The sequence below is a fragment of the Dendrobates tinctorius genome, unplaced genomic scaffold (genome assembly GCF_039654945.1).
Source record: "Dendrobates tinctorius isolate UK_male_01 unplaced genomic scaffold, ASM3965494v1 ptg000058l, whole genome shotgun sequence".
Taxonomy (NCBI): domain Eukaryota; kingdom Metazoa; phylum Chordata; class Amphibia; order Anura; family Dendrobatidae; genus Dendrobates; species Dendrobates tinctorius.
Genome location: NW_027361726.1, coordinates 21,765,562 through 21,784,883, shown reverse-complemented (window position 1 = coordinate 21,784,883; position 19,322 = coordinate 21,765,562). Strand labels below are relative to the sequence as shown.

Below are 19,322 nucleotides of genomic sequence, written 5' to 3'. Positions count from 1 at the left end.
ACTCACGCGACCAAGAGAGCAGTGTGGCGTCACCCACATCGCCCACTCTCTGACCCGCAAGGCAGGACCAAATCCCATGTCACCTTCACGGGTGTTTCAGAGTGATTCCAGGTGGCCAGTCCTTTGCCTTTTCCCCACCCCACCTGAGCTGGGAGGAAGACTGTGGTTACCAGTGGTTGCCTTCCCCCTTCTTGTAAGGCGCTGACGCAGTCTTCTGCAACGTCTGGAGTCGGTGCGGGAATGAGGATCCCTGATTCAAGTGACCCTCTCCCACTCGAGCACTCATGAAGTTAACCTCATTGCTGCAGAGACCGGGAACTCACCGCACAGGATTGTCTCCCTCCTTTCCCTCCGCAACTGCAGGCGATAACCCCGGGAACACTGTCCTTTCATCTCACACGGGACAGGGCGGCGTTGGTAGGAGACAAGCTGGCCGCACTTCTTCCCGGTTTTCTATAGCCAGTTACTGTCGCGCGTTTGAATCACGCACTAACCAATAGGAGGTTTCTTCTCTTCTTGCTCAGGTCTGGTCACATCCCCCGGCACCGCACGCTTGTTTGGCGCGTTTTTTCACTCCTATCATGGAGCCTTCCCCTTCCTGGCTGTTCACGCCCCTCCCCCAGTGTGTCAGCCAATAGGATGCTTACTGTAGTTTTTTTACCGGCTGGCGTACCAAACACCCACCGCAATTCCTGGACGTGCAGTGACACAAGCAAATGCTGCATCAGTTTCTGTGCCTCTGCAGCTGGCGGTCCTGAATATTATACTGCCATATCCTGTGCTCTCTACATGACCTGTGGATACCTGCACACAGGGGGACAGTCATTCATTTTCTTCTGCTTTTTCTTCTTGATCTCCACAGCAGTATTCCCAAGGCTTGACTTCGTCCAACCCTTCAGAGACTTCTTTCTGCCCCAATAAGCTTACTGTGATTCACTACGTCTGTGCCCTCTGTAAAAGAAAGTGGTCTACAGGTCAGCCTTCCCCTTTCTGCCTGTCCAGCAGTCCTTTCACCACGTCAGCCCCACAGGAGCCCCCTAATTCCCAGTACAAGAGCACACTCCTCCCTCCGGAGTGGGCTGTTGCCATGTCACAGTCTGCCTATGACCTGACTAAGTATCACAGTCCCTGGTCCAGGTCCTGGAGCATCTTCCACACTTGTATGCAGCCACCAGTGCTCCGAACATCTTTCATGGTGATTCGCACGCACCTGACCACGACCTTCGCAGGGACAGATCAGGTACAAAGCACAGGAAGCAGGCTCTTTCCCATTCCCCGGGTCCCTCGGCATCCTCCAGGATGCTTTCTTCACCCCATGCCCCCTCAAAGGCGGTTTTTGGGTCGGATGCCGATTCCCAGGACGGGTCTGAGTCTGATACTGACCAGGTCTCAAAAAATGCAGGATATGGTCAATAAACTTATCTTGGCAACTGCCCAAACTCTGAACTTAAAGGAAGATGAGGCACCTGTTCAGGAGCACTCAGTTTCCTTCAAACGGGTAAAACATCCTTCACAGAATTTTCCCACTCCCAGGGAGTTTGAAGCAATTTTGTCTAAACACTGGAAACATCCTGAAGGGAAGGAAGCAGCTAAACATTCTTTATCCTTTTAGCCCAGACCTTGTTGGTAGATGGCCAGAGTCCCCCTAATGTGGACACACCAGTTTCTTGCCTGTCTTCTAAGACAGTCTTGTCTCTACCAGATGGGGCATCTCGAAGACTCTACGGATAGACAGATTAAGTCCTTAGCTAAGTCAGCCTTTGAAGCATCTGACGCCACCCTCTGCCCAATTTTTGCCTCCACCTGGGTGGCAAAGGCCATGTCTGCCTGGGAAAGAATGTTTCGTCAGGGTATGATAGCGGCAGCTCCTCCGGATGAGATGGCAGACCAGATTGCCCATGCCAGCAGATATCTTCTGACCGCCTCCTTGGAGCGGCTGGTTATTCCGCCAGGGCTACCAACAACACCGTTGCTCTACGCCGCATTCGCTGGTTGAGAGCGTGGAATGCAGATCCACCATCAAAGAAGTCCCTCACTAACCTTGCCTTTCAAGGCTCTAGACTTTGTGGGTAGAAAGTGGATCAAATATGTTCAGATGCTACCGGCAGGAAAAGTACCTCTCTCCTCCAGTCCAAACCTAAATGTCCTTTCAATAGGAAAAGGTCGCTTCAATTTCTTTCCTTTCGGCCCTTCTCTTCAGGGACTTCCGCCCATAGGGAAAGGAAGAAGCAGTCCTTCAAACCAGCTCCTCACTGGCAACCAGAGGGTCGCTCTTCCAAGCATTCAGGGTCCCACGTCAACAGGCTCTCCTTGGCGTGATGGGTCACCCCCACCCAGGAATATCTCTAGTGCGGGAGGCCGGCTTCTTCTCTTCTTCCGGAAAGCATGGTTGTCTGTGTTCGACGAGCCTGGGTCAGAGATCTAGTGACTTCCATTTACAGAATTGACTTTTCTTCCCAGGAAGACTTTTTTTTTTTTTTTTTTTTGTCTCTCCTGCCAAGACTCACATCTCGGGCTCCACGTTTTCTTCAGGCCGTCTCTTCTTTATTACGCACAGGAGTAATTGTACCCATTCCCCAGAACGGTTTTCAGGGTTTTACTCTAATCTTTTCGTAGTCCCGAAGAAAGACTGATCGCTCCGTCCAATTTTGGACCTCAAGCATTTGAACAGTCAGGTTCTCATCTGTCACTTCAGGATGGAGTCCCTAAGTTCGGTAATCGCCTCCGTGGAACCGGGAGAATTTCTTTGCTCTGTAGACATTCAGGATGCTCATCTTCACATTCCTGTATGTGTTCAGCATCAGAGATTCCTACAGTTTGCAATCCAGGAGGACCACTATCAGTTCACGGCTCTTCCCTTGGGCCTGGCCTCTGCCCCCCAGAGTATTCATGAAGGTCATGGCAGCAGTCATGGCCATCCTTTGCTCCAAGGGGATTCTCATAATCCCTTACTTGGATGATCTTCTGATCAAGGGGCCATCCCACGGAGACTGCAACCGCAGTCTTCAGATCTCCTTGGACACTCTGGTCCGTTTCGGCTGAATAGTCAACAACGGTCCTGCAGGAGAGTTCTGGGGAAGATGATTGCCGCCATGGAAGCAGTGCCTGTTGCCCAGTTCCATACCAGTCCTCTTCAGCTGGCCCTCTAGTCTGCTTGGAACAAGAGGACCGTCTCCCTAGACCGGCCCGTGCTTCTTCTTTAAAGGGGTGGTCCGGGCTTTTCACATAAACTCAGTGCATATCTGGGCTGCAGAATGCTGACAATAAGTAATTTACCTTCTGGCCAGTTTGCAGCTTTTGCTAGATATCATCTCTTGCTTGTAAGAAAAACGTCCAGGGGGCGTGTTCTGGCATTGAAATGAGAACTGGTCGTTTCCTCCTCAATAGTTTCACTTTCCATAGATCACTATTCAGCCTGTGTCTGGGGGAGGAGCAGCTGCTCTCTGCACTGAGGCTGCTAGAGGGGGAGGATTTGTTACTGTGTGAGGAGGGCTTGTTCATGTGGTCGGGGAGGGCCTGTTGCTATGGAGGGCATGTTTTTAGTAGAGTAGGAGGAAACGACCAGTTCTCATTTCAATGCCAGAACACACACCCCCCCTGGACGTTTTTCTTACAAGCAAGAGCTGATATCTAGCAAACCCTGCAAACTGACCACAGAAGGTAAATTACTTAGTCAGCATTCTGCAGCCCAGATATGCACTGAGATTATGTGAAAAGCCCGGACAACCCCTTTAAAGGCTCACTCCACTCGGGCAGTGGGAGCTTTCTGGGCAGTTCGTCACCAGGTCTCAGCTTTACAAATTTTTGAGACCGTGACCTGGCCATCTCTGCACACTTTTGCGAGGTTTTACAGGGTACATACTCACCGTAAAATCTTTCTTGGAGCCTTCAGTGGGGGACACAGCACCCTCCCTAATGTATCTTTATTGGGTCAAGGTTCCTTTTTTGTTGGGTTGGTACATATGTTGAGTTTTGCTTGGTTCTCCTACTGCTTTAACACCAACTGAGGTACTTTGTGGCACTCGGTGGGTGTATACTGCTGGGTAGGAGCCATTTTCCTTTTTTGCCTAGTGTCAGCCGCCTAGCGACAGTAGCATACACCCATGGTTACTTGTGTCCCCCCCAATGAAGGCTCCAAAAAGATTTTACAGCGAGTACCAAAAATCCCTCTTTCTTCATCATTCACCACTGTTGTCTTCCGTGGATGTCCAGGCCTTTTTGGAGGTCCTGAGTAGAGTTGAGAGAGTTTGTTCGGGTCCCCACTTATTCAGCAAGCTATAGCGCTTACCGAATAAGCTACAGCAGGAACCCAGATACAAGGAAGTGTGCTGGCTGATCAGCGCCACAGCTGCATGTGTCGCGGCTGTGTCAGTCAAAGCACATGCATGGAGAGCCAGTGTGTTGGGCTCTCCATGCATGTGCTGTGACACAGCCGTGACACATGCAGCTGCGGCGATCAGCCGGCATGCTCCATGTATCTGGGTTCCCACTGTAGCTTATTCGGTAAGCACTATAGCTTGCTGAATAAGCGGGCACTCAAACAAATTTGCTGAACTCTAGTCCTGCACTCAGATGCGGCACCTGGAAAAGATGGATTTTTGGTTCTTACCGTAAAATCTCTTTCTTTGAGCCTTCATTGGGGGACACAGAATACCATGGGTGTATGCTGCTGCTGCTAGGAGGCTGACACTATGCAAAAACAAGAAAATTAGCTCCTCCCCGGCAGTATACACCCACCGACATGCACCAAGCACCTCAGTTGGTGAAAAAGCAGTAGGAGAAGCAACGAGAAAAACTCGAACCATATGTACCAACCCAACAAGGGACTCTAAGACCCAACACGGTACAACTTAAACAGGGAGGGTGCTGTGTCCCCCAATGAAGGCTCCAAGAAAGAGATTTTACGGTAAGAACCAAAAATCCATCTTTCTTTATCGCCTTATTGGGGGACACAGAATACCATGGGACGTCCCAAAGCAGTCCCAAGGGTGGGAACAGCAAAAAGGAACGAAAGTAACCGAAAGGCTCAGGTCGGCCGGTGAGCCACCGCCGCCTGCAGAACCTTCCTACCAACCACAGCATCAGACGAGGCCTGGGTATGAACCCTGTAGAACCTCGTGCAGGTGTGCAAAGATGACCAGGTTGCAGCCTTGCAAATTTGCATGGCCGAGGCCTGGTGACGAGCAGCCCACGAAGCCGCCACAGCCCGGGTGGAATGAGCTCTTACTCCCGGAGGGGGGCGCTTTTCCTGAAGACGATACGCTTCCAGAATGGTAGAACGAATCCAGCGAGCGATCGTGGATTTGGAAGCCGGAAGGCCCTTCTGGCGACCTTAAGAGATGATCAGCAAGGAATCGGACAGACGAAAGGAAGAGGTCCTGGCAAGATAGACACGCAGGGCTCTAACTACGTCCAGTTTGTGGAGAGACTTCTCAAGAGGATGAGATGGAGCCGGACAAAAAGAAGGAAGGACGATATCCTCATTGATATGGAAAGCGGAAACCACCTTTGGAAGAAAAGGAACGGGCCTGAGGACGGCTTTGTCCTGATGGAGAATGAGGTAAGGGGAACGACATGACAAGGCCGCCAATTCAGAAACTCTTCTGATGGAGGAAATGGCGATCAAAAAGGTGACCTTCCAAGAGAGAAGGGACAAAGGAATGTCCTGGAGAGGCTCGAACGGCGCCTTCTGGAGCGCGCTAAGGACGAGGTTGAGATCCCACGGGTCTATTGGCGAATGATGAGGGGGAGCCACGTGGGAAACCCCTTGTAGAAAGGTCTTGACCTGTGGTAGAGAAGCTAGTTCTCTTTGGAAGAGGATAGAGAGAGCGGAAACCTGGCCCTTGAGCGTACTGAGGGACAGACCCGCGTCTAACCCAGCTTGAAGAAACCCTAGGATAGACGGGATAGAAAAAGACATTGGGAAGACTCTTTTATCATCGCACCAACGGAAAAAAGCCTTCCAGTACCTATAGTAAATGCGGGAAGAGGCTGGTTTCCTGGCTCTGATCATAGTTTGAATAACCTGACTGGACAGACCTGATTCCTTTAGAATTGCGGTCTCAATGGCCATGCCGTCAAACTCAGGGACTGAGAATTCTCGTGGTAAAGGGGGCCTTGCGAGAGAAGGTCTGGACGGTCCGGAAGCCTCCAGGGAACGTCCGCGAGCATGTTGACCAGTTCCGCGTACCAAGGCCGTCTTGGCCAATCTGGAGCGACTAGAATCACTTGTACGCCTTCTGATTTTATCTTTTTGACCACCCGAGGGATCAATGCCAGAGGCGGGAACAGATACGGAAGTTGAAACTGGGACCACGGAGTCACCAGTGCGTCGCATGCGACGGCTAGAGGGTCCCTGGACCTGGCTACGAACTGCGGCACCTTGTGGTTCATCCGAGATGCCATGAGATCGACATCCGGGGTGCCCCAACGGTTGCATATCTGAGAGAAAACCGCGGGGTGCAGGGACCCTTCGCCGGACGCTAGGCCCTGGCGACTCAGAAAGTCGGCTGCCCAATTTTCCACCCCTGGAATATGGACGGCGGAGATTGTCGGAACGTAACGTTCTGCCCAGCGGAATATCTTGGCCACTTCTGACATTACCTGTTTGCTGCGCGTGCCCCCCTGATGGTTTATGTACGCCACGGCCGTGGCGTTGTCCGACTGAATACGGACCGGCTTGCCGGAGAGGAGGGGCTGCCAGTGAAGAAGGGCCAGGAAAATCGCCCTGATCTCCAAAAGATTGGAAGGAGAGACTCCTGTGGCTTCCAGCGGCCCTGGGCCGCTTTCTGATGGAACACGGCTCCCTAGCCTAGAAGGCTCGCATCGGTGGTGATGATTTGCCACTGAGGCGGAAGGAAGGACCTCCCTTGGAGAACTGACGCTGGCCGTAGCCACCAAGTGAGAGACTGCCTCACTCTGAGAAGAAGCCGAATAGGACGGTCCAAGGACATCGTGGTCTTGTCCCAGGCTGAAAGCAGAGACAGCTGGAGAGGGCGAAGGTGATACTGCGCAAAGGGCACTGCCTCCATGGAGGCCACCATCTTCCCCAGGACCTTCATGCCGAACCGAATGGGAATGGGAGCAGGCCTCTTGAGAGTTCTGATGCCCTTGGACAGAGTTGCAAATTTTTCCTTTGGAAGAAAAACACGGGCTAGCTCCGTGTCGAATTCCATACCCAGAAAGGTCAGACGCTGGGTGGGGACCAGAATGGACTTCTCCTTGTTGACCAGCCAACCTAGGCGGCTGAGAGTGTCCAGGGTTATCTGAAGGCTCCGGAGACAGTCCTGGCGAGACGAACCCTTGATCAAAAGATCGTCCAGATAAGGGATGATGAGGATCCCTCTGGAGCGAAGGATGGCCATGACAGTCGCCATTACCTTCGTGAAAACCCGGGGCGCTGAAGCCAGGCCGAAAGGAAGAGCTGTGAACTGTAAGTGGTCTCCCTGAAACGCAAATCGAAGGTACTTCTGATGTTGCACACATATTGGAATGTGCAGATAGGTATCCCGAATGTCCACCGAGCAGAGAAATTCCCCGGGCTCCATGGAAGCAATCACCGACCGAAGAGACTCCATCCTGAAATGAAGAATCTTCACGTGGCGATTGAGCAATTTGAGGTCCAGAATAGGACGAAGAGAGCCGTCTTTCTTCGGGACTACAAAGAGATTGGAGTAGAACCCGGAAAACCGTTCGTCTGAGGGAACGGGAACAATGACTCCGGCGGAAAGAAGGGAGGAAATGGCCTGCAGAAAACCCGGAATCTGGGCCCGCTGTCGCGGAGGCCGAGACCGGAAAAACCGTCTGTTCGGGAGTGAAGCAAATTCGATTTTGTAACCGGATGCGACGAGTTCTCTGACCCAAGCGTCGTCTACAACGGACAGCCAAGCATCCGCGAAAAAGGAAAGTCTGCCGCCCACCCTGGAAGAAATTCCAGGTGGGGGTGACCCGTCACTTAGACGAAAATCTGCCGGAATTGGCTCCTGCAGATCTGGAATATTGTCCTCTAGATCTCCAGCGAGGAGCGGGTTTGTAGGAAGGTTTCCTCTGATCCCGCTCCCTGGTGGCAGGCGGCCGATCCTGTTGAGTGGCTCTCTCCGTGGCAGAGAAGGGACGAAAGGGCCTGAATGGTCGAAACCCCCTTCTGTTGAAGGGATGTTTTGGTCGAGACTGGGGGAGCGAAGTACTTTTACCTCCAGTGGCATCGGAAATTATCTGATCCAGCTTTGCTCCAAAGAGCCTAGAGCCATGGAATGGCAGATTGGTAAGCAACTTTTTCGAAGTAGTGTCCGCATTCCATGACTTTAGCCAAAGGACTCGGCGTACAGCTACTATGTTGCTGTTAGCCCTTGCAACGCAGCCGGCCGCGTCCAGGGAGGCAGCCAAAAGGTATTTTCCCGCCTGGTTAATCTGATCTGCAAGATCTGCCAACTCGTCTTGAGGAGCTGACGCTAAGATGCCTCTGCGAAGAATTTTTGCCCAAGCGGAAATGACCTTCACCACCCAGGCGGATGCGAAAATAGGGCAGAGAGAGGCGCCAGATGCCTCAAAGATAGACTTAGCCAGAGATTCAATCTGCCTGTCAGTAGGATCTTTGAGCGATGCCCTGTCTGGCAGAGAGAGCACCGTTTTAGAGGCTATCCGGGATACTGGAGGATCTACCTCTGGAGCCTTGGACCACTTTGAGAGCAGTTCTGCGTCAAAGGGGTATAGAACGTCCAAATACTTGCGGCCTGAGAAACGTTGCTCAGGGCGCTCCCAGTGTTTGGCTAAGGTAGTATCGAAATCGTTGTGATTGGGAAAGGTTCGGGACGGAGGTCTGGCTCGTCTAAGGAGAACCGAGCTTGCCTGAGCTCGAGCCTCATCCTGTTTTAAGTTTTAGTGTTTGGAAGATAGCTGCAATAAGACTATCGACCATGTCCCGCGTTTTAGAAACGCTGTTCCCCTCTGAGCTAGCTTCCGAATGAGAATCATCGCCTGACTGAAGGCTGTCATCCGAGGAAGGAGAAGGAGGCCTGGGGAGCGGAAGGGCCCTGCGAGCTCGAGGACGAAGTGGACAGAGCCCGCTTCCTAGAAGTCCTTCCCTGTCTGTCTCTCTGAAGGTCGCGGTCAGGTGCGGACGACTCACCCCGAGAGGTGGTCGGGGCAGAGGTGGCTGAGGATAGCTGAGGTAATCGTTCTAAAACCTGGACCAGCGACTGTGATACTTTTGTCAAGTCAGAAACAGACTGTGACATTGTAACGGCCCACTCCGGGGGGAGAGAGGAGGGAAGAGCGCCCTCCGCCCGGGACTCTGTGCGTTCCTGAGATGCTGACATATTGGAAGGACTGCAGGGGGGGCAGAATGGGGACGACTGACCCGATGCCCACTTCTTTTTACAGCGCGCACAGGCGTAATAGGTAGCGGTGGGCCTGAAGCAGAGATCCCCTGAAGGGTTGGGCATAAGTGAACTGCACTGAATGGCCGCAGAAAATAGGGAATAACTGCCGAGGAGAGCTAATCCCTGTCCCAGAGCCGAGCCTACCGAGATTCTGTGCGAGCAGCAGAAGAAACGCCAAAGTGTCCCCCAAGCAGCGCAGGAAGGAGTGATTCAGGCATCAGGAAATCCTTGTGCTGGAGGCGGAGCTTAGCGGCCGCGCCGCGATTGGTTAATAGCGACGGAGGGGGCATGGCCGAAGGGGGAGGCTGGCATATCAAAGAGAAAGAAGCCCTGCAATGGGCTAGAAAGGGCGCGCTGATAAGAGCGCGCTCAGGAAGGGAGGGGGGAGAGCAGAGGAATTCCCCGCGCTGAGGGGAAAGAGAAAGTGAAAGTGCCTCCTACCCTGACGGCGCCGCAGCCCCATGCCCGACATACCGCGCTAAGGATGCGATCTCCAGGTCCTGCTGCTAGTGACGCTGCGGTGAGTGAGGGGAACCCTGTAGACTCCCTGGCTAGAGCAGGGAAAGTGAATGAGGGAAAGCTGCTGAGCGCGCGACAGGCTGAAAAGGGCGGGAGATTCAAATTTGTGGAACCTGCAACAAGGTTCCTTCTTCTCCCATGTCAATGGAGCTTATGCGGGGCCGGGGGAACGTACAGGCATTTACCTGACGTCCCAGAAGAGGATGACCACAGGGGCCCACGGAGAAACGGCAGGCCGCTGGGAGGGGAAGAAGTCCTCTGTACCCGCATCCTGCAGAAGACGGCTTGAAACACCTGCGATCGCAGTCTTCCTCTCAGCCCTGTCCCGAGAGAGGGGTGAGGAGGGGGATTCGGCAAGGACCAGCCACCTGTCCACAACCCTTATCACCGGAAGGCGATAGGGAAAAGTCCTGCCTGCGGTACTGAGAGTTGCGATGTGGGTAACACCACACTGCTCGCTCAGCCGCATGATAAGGGAAATCAGGGTGACAACTACACCCTGTTTCCCGATGGAAAATAACCTAAAAGACAAAAGAGGGAAAAATTAAAAAGTTCAAACTAAACCTGAAAGGAAAAATGCGGATCTGGGGAGATCACAGTCCGCCTCCTACAGACACTAAGCACAAACTGAGGTGCTTGGTGCCTGTCGGTGGGTGTATACAGCCGGGGAGGAGCTAATTTTCTTGTTTTTGCATAGTGTCAGCCTCCTAGCAGCAGCAGCATACACCCATGGTATTCTGTGTCCCCCAATAAGGCGATAAAGAAATACCCTTTACCTGCTTCATTGATGATGGCTTAACGAGGGAGAAGGCCATTAAAAGTGTTTACGATAATTATCCAATTACTTTTGATCCCTTGAAAAAAACAGTAAACTGTATACTAGAGAGCTTTAATTCCTAAACCATTCCTCCAATTAGGATGTAAATCCCCTCAAATTAAAGCTGAAAATCAAATCTGCACTATAAACCCATATTGATCAGCAAAACATATTCCAGATCTACTTGCATAAACAGCTAAAATGAATTTGTCACTAACCAAATAATTCTGGCCCCAACATGTATAAATTGTGTGTAATAAATCTATATAATTTGTATATCAATTGAGGAGGCAGAACAGTCGGCTGAGCAGTAGGGAACAGGCTGATGGCAGATATTACTGCACTCGGACTGTACAGAAAATGTTACCTGTCCAGGGGGTAGCCGGCCTCACAGAGATTCACCAGCGTGTACAGCTGCCTCATGGCATATTCATACTGCAAGGACAAAACCAAGGCACATTACTGGCACCAGCAGGCAGATCCTGGGCTTCCAATTCAAGATAAAAGAAAAGAAATAGGGGTATGTCTGCTTGGCTGATAGCACATGGTAGGAGACGAGACGACTAATAAATTATACAGACCGGTGGGCCGCTGCAGGCCCCCCTTAGTGCCTCACCAGTGGGAAATGCCAGTTGAAGCAGAGCGTCTTGAAGTGCTCAGCCGCTGAGCGATAACAGGACACATCGTTGATGATCACTTGATCGCTGAAAATTTCAGTGGCTAGCTCATCAGATTCAGTCACCAGTAAAATGATCTTCTTCACAGATTCTTGGATCAATGATTTTGCCTGTGGGAAAAAAAAACACAAGTCACCTGAGAACACAAATGTAGATGCCGGCCAACGTTCAAGAACGCTGTGTGCTAAATGCAGCCAGTATTTTCTGGAAGATGTTGCACTCATCTGCCCTCAATAAGCCGGTGCCATGGACCTGTCACAGTCGGCCACTGAAACACACGCCACAGCGCCAGTGATGGACAGAGTTCTTCTACGCAAGTATTGTGTAACCCGCAGAGAAGTGACTGGGACCATGTAGTTCCCATGTGACACAGATGTGATTTCCCCGGCTCAGCAATTATATCTGCGTCATCCTCATATGGATTCATGAGAATGAGGAACTCAGAGACAATACAATGAGTCATGTGCACAGCAGAACCCGCTCAGCAGGATTAATGGAAGTCAAAACAAGAAGAAAAACAACTGGTTAGCCACAATTCCGGCAGTTCTGAACTTGACCCGAGTGTCGTCGCAAGTAGCAACAGTGCTGGGTAGAGTAGTCAGAGTTCAGACCATTGGAGGCATATCTGGGCCCCCTTTTTGACAAGTTACAGAATGTTAGGTGAGTACTGGAAATTGGGAGAACACTTGATTCAGGACTCACCCATCCTTCTGCACATTAGCATAAGGCTAGAGAAATATAGAGCCAAACTGTTAGACACCTTTATAGTGAATGGACCCTGTCCCCCCCTAGAGCTGCAGACAATCTTCCCTCCATCAGTTTGTAAAGACAAGAAGAAAGCAATAATTGCAAAATACTATGGAGAAGCTGTAGCAATGATGATGCTGTGCCAGAAGACATTGGATCTGGTCTGTGGTCCACTCGGGATGAGACGAACCAATGACCAGGCAAAATCATTAATCAATTCAACCTTAACCCCTTCAAGGCCAGATTTCTTTTTTTTGTAATTTAAATACCATAACCCTTATTTCTCAGTTGTTTCATTGAGGGGTGGAACACAGGAAACCATAGCGGCAGTATCCACTAGTGATGAGCAAGTATACTCGTTGCTTGGGTTTTACAGAGTGTGCTTGGAGATTTAGTTTGTGTCGACGCAGCTGTATGATTTGCGGCTGCTAGACAGCCTGAAAACATGTGGGGATTGCCACATGTTTTCAGACCCAAAAAAATTGCAGGACACCCGAGCATGCTCGGGAAAACCCGAGTACAGCGTTTACTTGCGCATCACTGGTATACACCCATGGTTTAGCTGTGTCTCCCAATAAAGGCTACGCAAGAGGGATTTTAGTAAAAGTGCAAAGAAAAAGAAAAACCTCTCAGTCACGTCATTGAGGAGGGCACAGGAAACCATGGGTGTATTGCTGCTGCCACCGCCGCCATGGTTTTCTGGGTCTGCCAATTATGTTAATAAAGGATTTTAAACCAAGTACCAAAAATATGCACCCCACATGATACCAATGAGGGCACGTTGACATCTTTCATTTAACCATATAGTTTTAGGGGGATATTTTTCTAATTACATTCTACTTGTGTAAGGAGCAAAAGCCAACCATGAGAGAACAAACGCATCATTGAGCGGCAGACGTCGGGCCGCTGTCTCTTACCTCCTGGAGAGATTTGATTCTCGCCACAATATCCCTAGCCACTGTCAGGTCGTTAGTAGCCATAAGTTTTCGTTTCAGGATGGCCATAGGAACGTCAGGGCTGGGGGTTAGATCCAACTGTTTAACGGGCTGCAAGCTGAGACGAGAGGCCACAGATTTACCGCTGCCTTGAAATTGCTTCACCTTCATGTGGGCGATGGTCTGTAAACAGAAGAGTAAAACAAGAGGAAAACGTCAGAACCGAGAGTGGAGTTTGAGTCTGTTTGGGGAAAGTAAACAGACTTTCAGCTTTTCTTAAAAAGCTTCTCCTGTGTCCAAAATGTGTCACCTGTTCACAGGATAATAATCTGTGAGGGTCCGAAGGCTGGGACCCTACCAGAAGTCCCAAGTAAATGAATCGATAATGAGCAAGTGCGACCAATGCCCTCTTCACCGATCATAGCAACAGCCAAAGCAAAAGAAAAGAAAAAAAAAGCCACACACCACATTTCTCAGGAACAGTGGTGGTCAAGCAGCAGGACCCCAGTTTTCAGACATTTATCCTATAAACAGGTGATGTGTATGGTCAGCCCATTCAATTCCAGAGCAGAGAATCTGCAGACATACCAAACCTAAAATCAGTGCGATATAGGCCCTGAAAAGTTAAAACTGGCAGCCATCTTGGCCATCTTCCAACCCTCTTAAAAATATAAAAAAGTAGAATAAAATATTTTGGATGTGCACTTATAGTGGAAGGTTTTCTGTCACTCACCCGATTCCCATACTGCATGACGTGGCTGGTGTTGGTGTGCTTCTTCACCAAGACAAACTGCTGGTGTAGCGTCTCTTTGGTCAAATCCTCCTAGAAAATAGTGAAAAAAAAAATTTATTCTTTGTCTTAGGCTGTGAATAGATCCAAACTAAACATCCAATGATATAAAAAAATGCAAGTTGATTTAAATATTTTCTCCCTGGGGACAGATCTGCATGAAGCATGTTCATTGTGGAAAACTGGGATATGATTTTGACAAAATAAAAAAAGACCAAGATCAAAAATTTCTTAAATAGATTTGGCACTTAACAAAAAAATCCCTAGTTTGTTCATTGGGGGATATCGGGGGGACCCAGGATTGGAGTATTCACTATGCCACTAGGAGGTGGCGACACTACATTGAAAAGTGATGGCTATGCCAGCTCCTCAGATACCAGGCAGCTCAGTTTTTGTGCCAAAAAAAATGCAGTAGGAAAGCAAGAAAACAAAAGAGCAACCAGGAACAAATATGACCTGAATCTGGGAAGAAAAAAAAAAAAATCGTCCACTGGCAATAAGAACTTGTCTCCAGCAAGAAAAACATGGAATAGGGTGGGAGCTGTGTATCCTGAATGTATTGAACAGAAAAAGGACTTTTATGGGAAGTGTTACAGAACCTCCCAGCATCCCGAATAGGAGATGCATGTATGATAGTTGTAACGTGAGATCTATGCCCTTAATGCAGCAATCGACCCGCTGCCCCCCTGGGCAGAGGTAAACAAGATATCCCACTTCTGACCTCCCCCCACCTTTGTAAATCCCCTGGCTATTGTAATGTATGTCTGGCGTCTTAATTGGAGCCTGTTATCTACTGGCCTGACACACATTGATTGTCCTGCCCTCTGTATCTATATATATTCTGAGACTGATGAGTAAAATGTTGTCACACTGGAAATACATGGAGTAGCAGTGATCTTTTATATGTTCCCATGTTACAAAGCCTTTCGAATCAGCGTCCTTCATTCAGAAGCGAGGAGAAGCAGAGTGAACCTCCTGAGAAACGGGGTGGTAATGTAAAGAGGTATTACAGCACAGAAGACCCCGTTACATGAGAAAAACAAATCAAAAACATTAAGAGGATTGGATGACACAACCTGACTATGTGGACCTTAGAACCCTATGCCCAAGCCGACATCTGCAGACGCCATAGGGTGGATTTTGTAGAAGGTGTGGACAGAGGCCTGGGTTGCAGCCCTTCAATCCCAATTGCTTGACCATCCCTGCAGAATTAAGTGGAGCCCAAAAGGAGATGTCTGCAGTCTTAGGCCGGTCTCGCACGTCCAGCTAATTCTGGCACCAGAAAAACCGGTACGGAGCTATCCATGTCCGTGTGGAATCGTGGTACCTCCGTGTGCCGCATCAGGACTACACGGATGGCTGCCGGGAAGAAGTGCTACAGTAAGCGCTGTTCCCGGCGGCTGGTGCTGAACACCGCTGTCACTCTTCTCTGCTGCTCTGCCGGCAACAGCAAGCAGGAGAGCAGAATGAATGAAAACCCGACATGGGGTCCCCCTCAGTTTGTGAACCAACCAGACGAAACTTACAGCTGGTGGCTGCAGCCCTCAGCTTCAAGGTTGGTTCTCAAGAATAGAGGGGTCCCAGCGTTCCACCTGTAAACTTATTAAACCCCCCCAGATGGATTTACACTGTGAGACATGACTGAGCGCCGGACAGGAAATGTATATTGTTGCTTTATTATTTTCACCTTTTTAAAAGGAGATCGATGGCATCGCAATGGAATGAGCAGTGTAATAAAAATTTTAAAACTGTGAGTAGTGTATTCCTTTCATTAAAATACTTTGCTCTTATTGTGTGTGTGTGTGTTTATTTAACCCTTGACTGACTATAGGATTAGTAATGGATAGGTGACTTAGGGGGCTGTTACACACAACGATAATGTGAACGATATCGTAAAGTCACCAGTTTGGTGACGTTGCAGCGATGTCGAAATGACATCGTTGTGTGTGAGATGTAGCAACGATCAGATGGCTGATCGTTAATCGTTGGTTAATGCTCTGGGCCATAATTCTGTCGGTCTCCCACTGGGCAGCACAAATCGCTGCCTGTGACAGCGAGAGACCAACGATCAGCGACGCTGGGAGCTGGTATCCAGGGTAAACAGCAGGTAACTAAGAGCCGCGCGGCTCTTAAGGCCCTTTTACATTTAGCGATGCACCAGCGATCCGACCCGGTCAGGATCGCTGGTGCATCGCTAAATGATTGCTAGTGAGCTTTCACACAGAAAGATCTCACAGTGATGCAGCAGCGACGCAGCGCACGATACTCACCTTTCACACACAGTGATCCTGACGTCCTCCCGCCCGCGTCGCTCGTCTCACACAGCAGGAAGCCCAGCAGGAAGCAGACGACGAGAAATGGAGCCGCCCGATCTCGCGTGATGAGCGACAGACAGCGGGGGAGCCGGTCGGAGGCAAGTATCACACATAGCGATATCGCTATAACGTCACAAAATCGGTGACGTGCTAGCGATATCGCTATGTGTAAAACCCCCTTTAGTTACCAGCTGTGCACGCTGGTATCCAGGGTAAACAGCGGGTATCTAAGAGCCGCGCGGCCCTTAGTTACCCGTGGTTTACCCTGGATACCAGCATGCTCGCTGGTCCTGATCGCTGGTGGGTCTGTCTATGTGACAGCTCACCAGCGATCCCATCCACGTCGGATCGTTGGTGGGATCGCTGGGACATTGAGGCGTCTAACAGGACCCTTATTGACACCTCTCCATTACTAATCCGGGCTTAATGTCACCTTACAATAGAAAGGTGGCATTAACCCCTTATTACCCCATTTGCCACCGCTACAGGGCTCGTGGGAAGAACCGGGCAAAGCTCCAGAATAGTCGCATCTAATAGATGCGCCTTTTCTGGGCAGCTGGGGGCTGCTGTTTTTAGGCTGTGGGGGGCCAAGATCAATGGCCACTTACCAGCCTGAGAGTATCAGCCCTCAGCTGTCAGCTTTAATCAGGTTGGTTGTCAAAAATAGGGGGGGACCCCACGCCGCTTTTTTTAAAAAAATTTAAAAAACAGCTTGGGGACCCCTCTATTCTTGAGAACCAACCTTGATGAAGCTGAGGGATGCAGCCCTCAGCTGTAAGTTTCGTCTGTTTGGGTCACAAATTGAGGGGGACCCCATGTCGGGTTTTCATTCATTCTGCTCTCCTGCTGGCTGTTGCTGACAGAGCAGGAGAGCGGAATGACAGCCGCCGAGAACAGCGCTTACAGTAGCGCTTCGCTTCTTCCCGGCGGCCGTCCGTGAGCACAAAGGACAGTGTGAACTGTTCTCCGTGTGCACGTGTTAAGCATTTTTGCGGACCGTGCGCTCCCACGAACACTGACATGTCTCCGAGTTTTTCACACGGACCGTGTGTCTGTGAAAACAAGCTGACATGTGCAGAGACACATTCATTTTAATGTGTCTACGTGTGTCCGTGTCTCCGGTACGTGAGGAAACTGTCACTACACGTACCGGAGCCACTGACGTGTGAAACCGGCCTTATAAACTGACCTGATCCATGTAGACATGGTCATCTGGAAGCTGACAAGCCACAGAAGAATGCATCAGGATCAAGAAAATCCAAACCTCCAGCAAGCTTTCAAAAATGAAAATTTAGCAGAGAAAATGCTCCCAGGAATGAACTGGAAATCAGCAAAATAGGGACAGGATGATTTCACTAGTTATGTGGAAGCAAAAGCCACCTCTTTGGAAGAAGAGTTACAGGGGCACAATCCCCCATTGTCCTGATGGAGACCTGCAGAAAGAACAACAAGCTCAGACACCCGGCATATATTGGTTATGACCACCAATAAAGGCAACATGCCATTAAAGGAAACATGGGGAGATGATAGAAGGGAGACTCCTGGGGCAGTTACAGGACAAAGGTGAAGATCCCAAGGCTCCATCGATGCCTATAAGGAGGGGTGCAATGTCCAATCCCTGAAACTAAGGTCTTGATCTGTTTGTGAAAAGCTAGGATTCGCTGAGAGGAAGAAACCTTTGCCTTTTAAAAATGAGGCGAGGCCGGCGCTTACATCCATACCAAACTGAAGAAAAGAAGAATCGACCCAGCAGCGATGGAAATCCTTAGGATCACACCGAACTAGAACCTCCAGGTCCAGTGAAACTTTGGCATGGTCTGGCCAAGCAAGTCAGACTGTTTAATCTCAGAAACTCCTCGCTGACAGCCTTAAAACTGAGGAGGAAATCTGGGATGGAGCAGAGAAGCTTGTGAAAAAGTGGTCGTACTAGGAAGCAGCAGCTATGAAGCATCTTTGACCAGCTGGAGAAGGCCGTGCCTGGTGAGGCCAGTGACCCACTAAAGAATGCAGAGGAAGAGACAGAGCAGAGAACTTTGCCCTGGGAGGGATCAGAGCAAATGTCAAAGAAGCTCTGATCACAAGACCTGGAGGAGTGTTAGAAATGTTAGTGGCCCATGGCATGGATAAGTTCACGAGGGGCAGTTCTGCAAAAGTGAAACGGACTGATTACATCTGTTAGGCAGTTAGGAGACCCTGTTTCTCCCTATTCAGGCGCTCAGCCCTGAACATCCATAGCAGTTTTCCACACCAGTAATGTGAACCAAAGAGCTCTGAAATTTAGAAAGAGCCCGCATCTTCTTCCCCACACATGATGACCAATTTAATCTTCCAAAAGGTGCCTCTAACAGCTGTGGTTGGACTGGATCTCTGCCTGAGGCTGTTAACCTGTTAAATGCCACTGTCAGACTGACATCAAGATTTAACCCAGGGTCCGTGGGAGTGCATAATTCCATGCTCCCATCAGCTCGCCCATGATGCGATTGTGGGACGCCGATGGGTTTTCATGAAGGCTGAGGATTTGCTGATGACCCCTCTCTCTGGCATTATGAATACCTTGAGAACAACAGCCTGTCGCCGGTGTTCATAGCAGATTGCGACTTCAGCTATGCATTGCAGGGCATCAACACTGCCATGTATAACAGCTTCAAGTCCGCTAAGGGATATCAAATACAGTAAAATAATGAGGGGGTGAAGGGGTTAAAGCAGCAGATGCCACTGGAATGGACAATATAGATATATTCTCCATCACACTTTAAATCATATATCGGGAAGGAGAAGTTAAAATAAATCTTTGCAGTCAAGAAAAAAAAAAACACACGCACACCCATGAGCGCTAGTGAATATTACTAATCCTATATTCATCAGAAGCATTTAGCCCAGGAATACCCATTCTGATTGCCGTGAGGATCTTGCAGGGTTCGGCCAATGTCAATATTGGTAAAAAGACCTGAGCGTGCTGTTGGCTTTACTAAACATAAAGGTCAGTACGACTCACCACATCGGAGTCCTCCATCCAGCTGACGCTGTACTGATCGCCCAGGTAGGTATCTCTCTCAGCATCATAGTAGCAGGCGTACGACGACTCGTGAGGATTGGCCGCGGTGGTGGCATAGACTGGAAATAAATTTCATTGTGTATTAAA

General features: G+C 49.9%; 1 protein-coding gene across 1 annotated transcript in view; it reads right to left on the bottom strand.

The window, feature by feature from the left end:
* Positions 1–19,322, bottom strand: part of LGMN (legumain) — a 30,352-nt gene that overhangs the window by 2,865 nt on the left and 8,165 nt on the right. The window contains exons 9-13 of the mRNA XM_073578132.1: positions 19,176–19,294; positions 13,809–13,898; positions 13,058–13,258; positions 11,333–11,503; positions 11,084–11,151 (exon numbers count right to left, since the gene is read on the bottom strand). Of these exons, the coding sequence (XP_073434233.1) occupies positions 11,084–11,151; positions 11,333–11,503; positions 13,058–13,258; positions 13,809–13,898; positions 19,176–19,294 (649 nt within the window). The remainder of the gene's footprint in view (positions 1–11,083; positions 11,152–11,332; positions 11,504–13,057; positions 13,259–13,808; positions 13,899–19,175; positions 19,295–19,322) is intronic.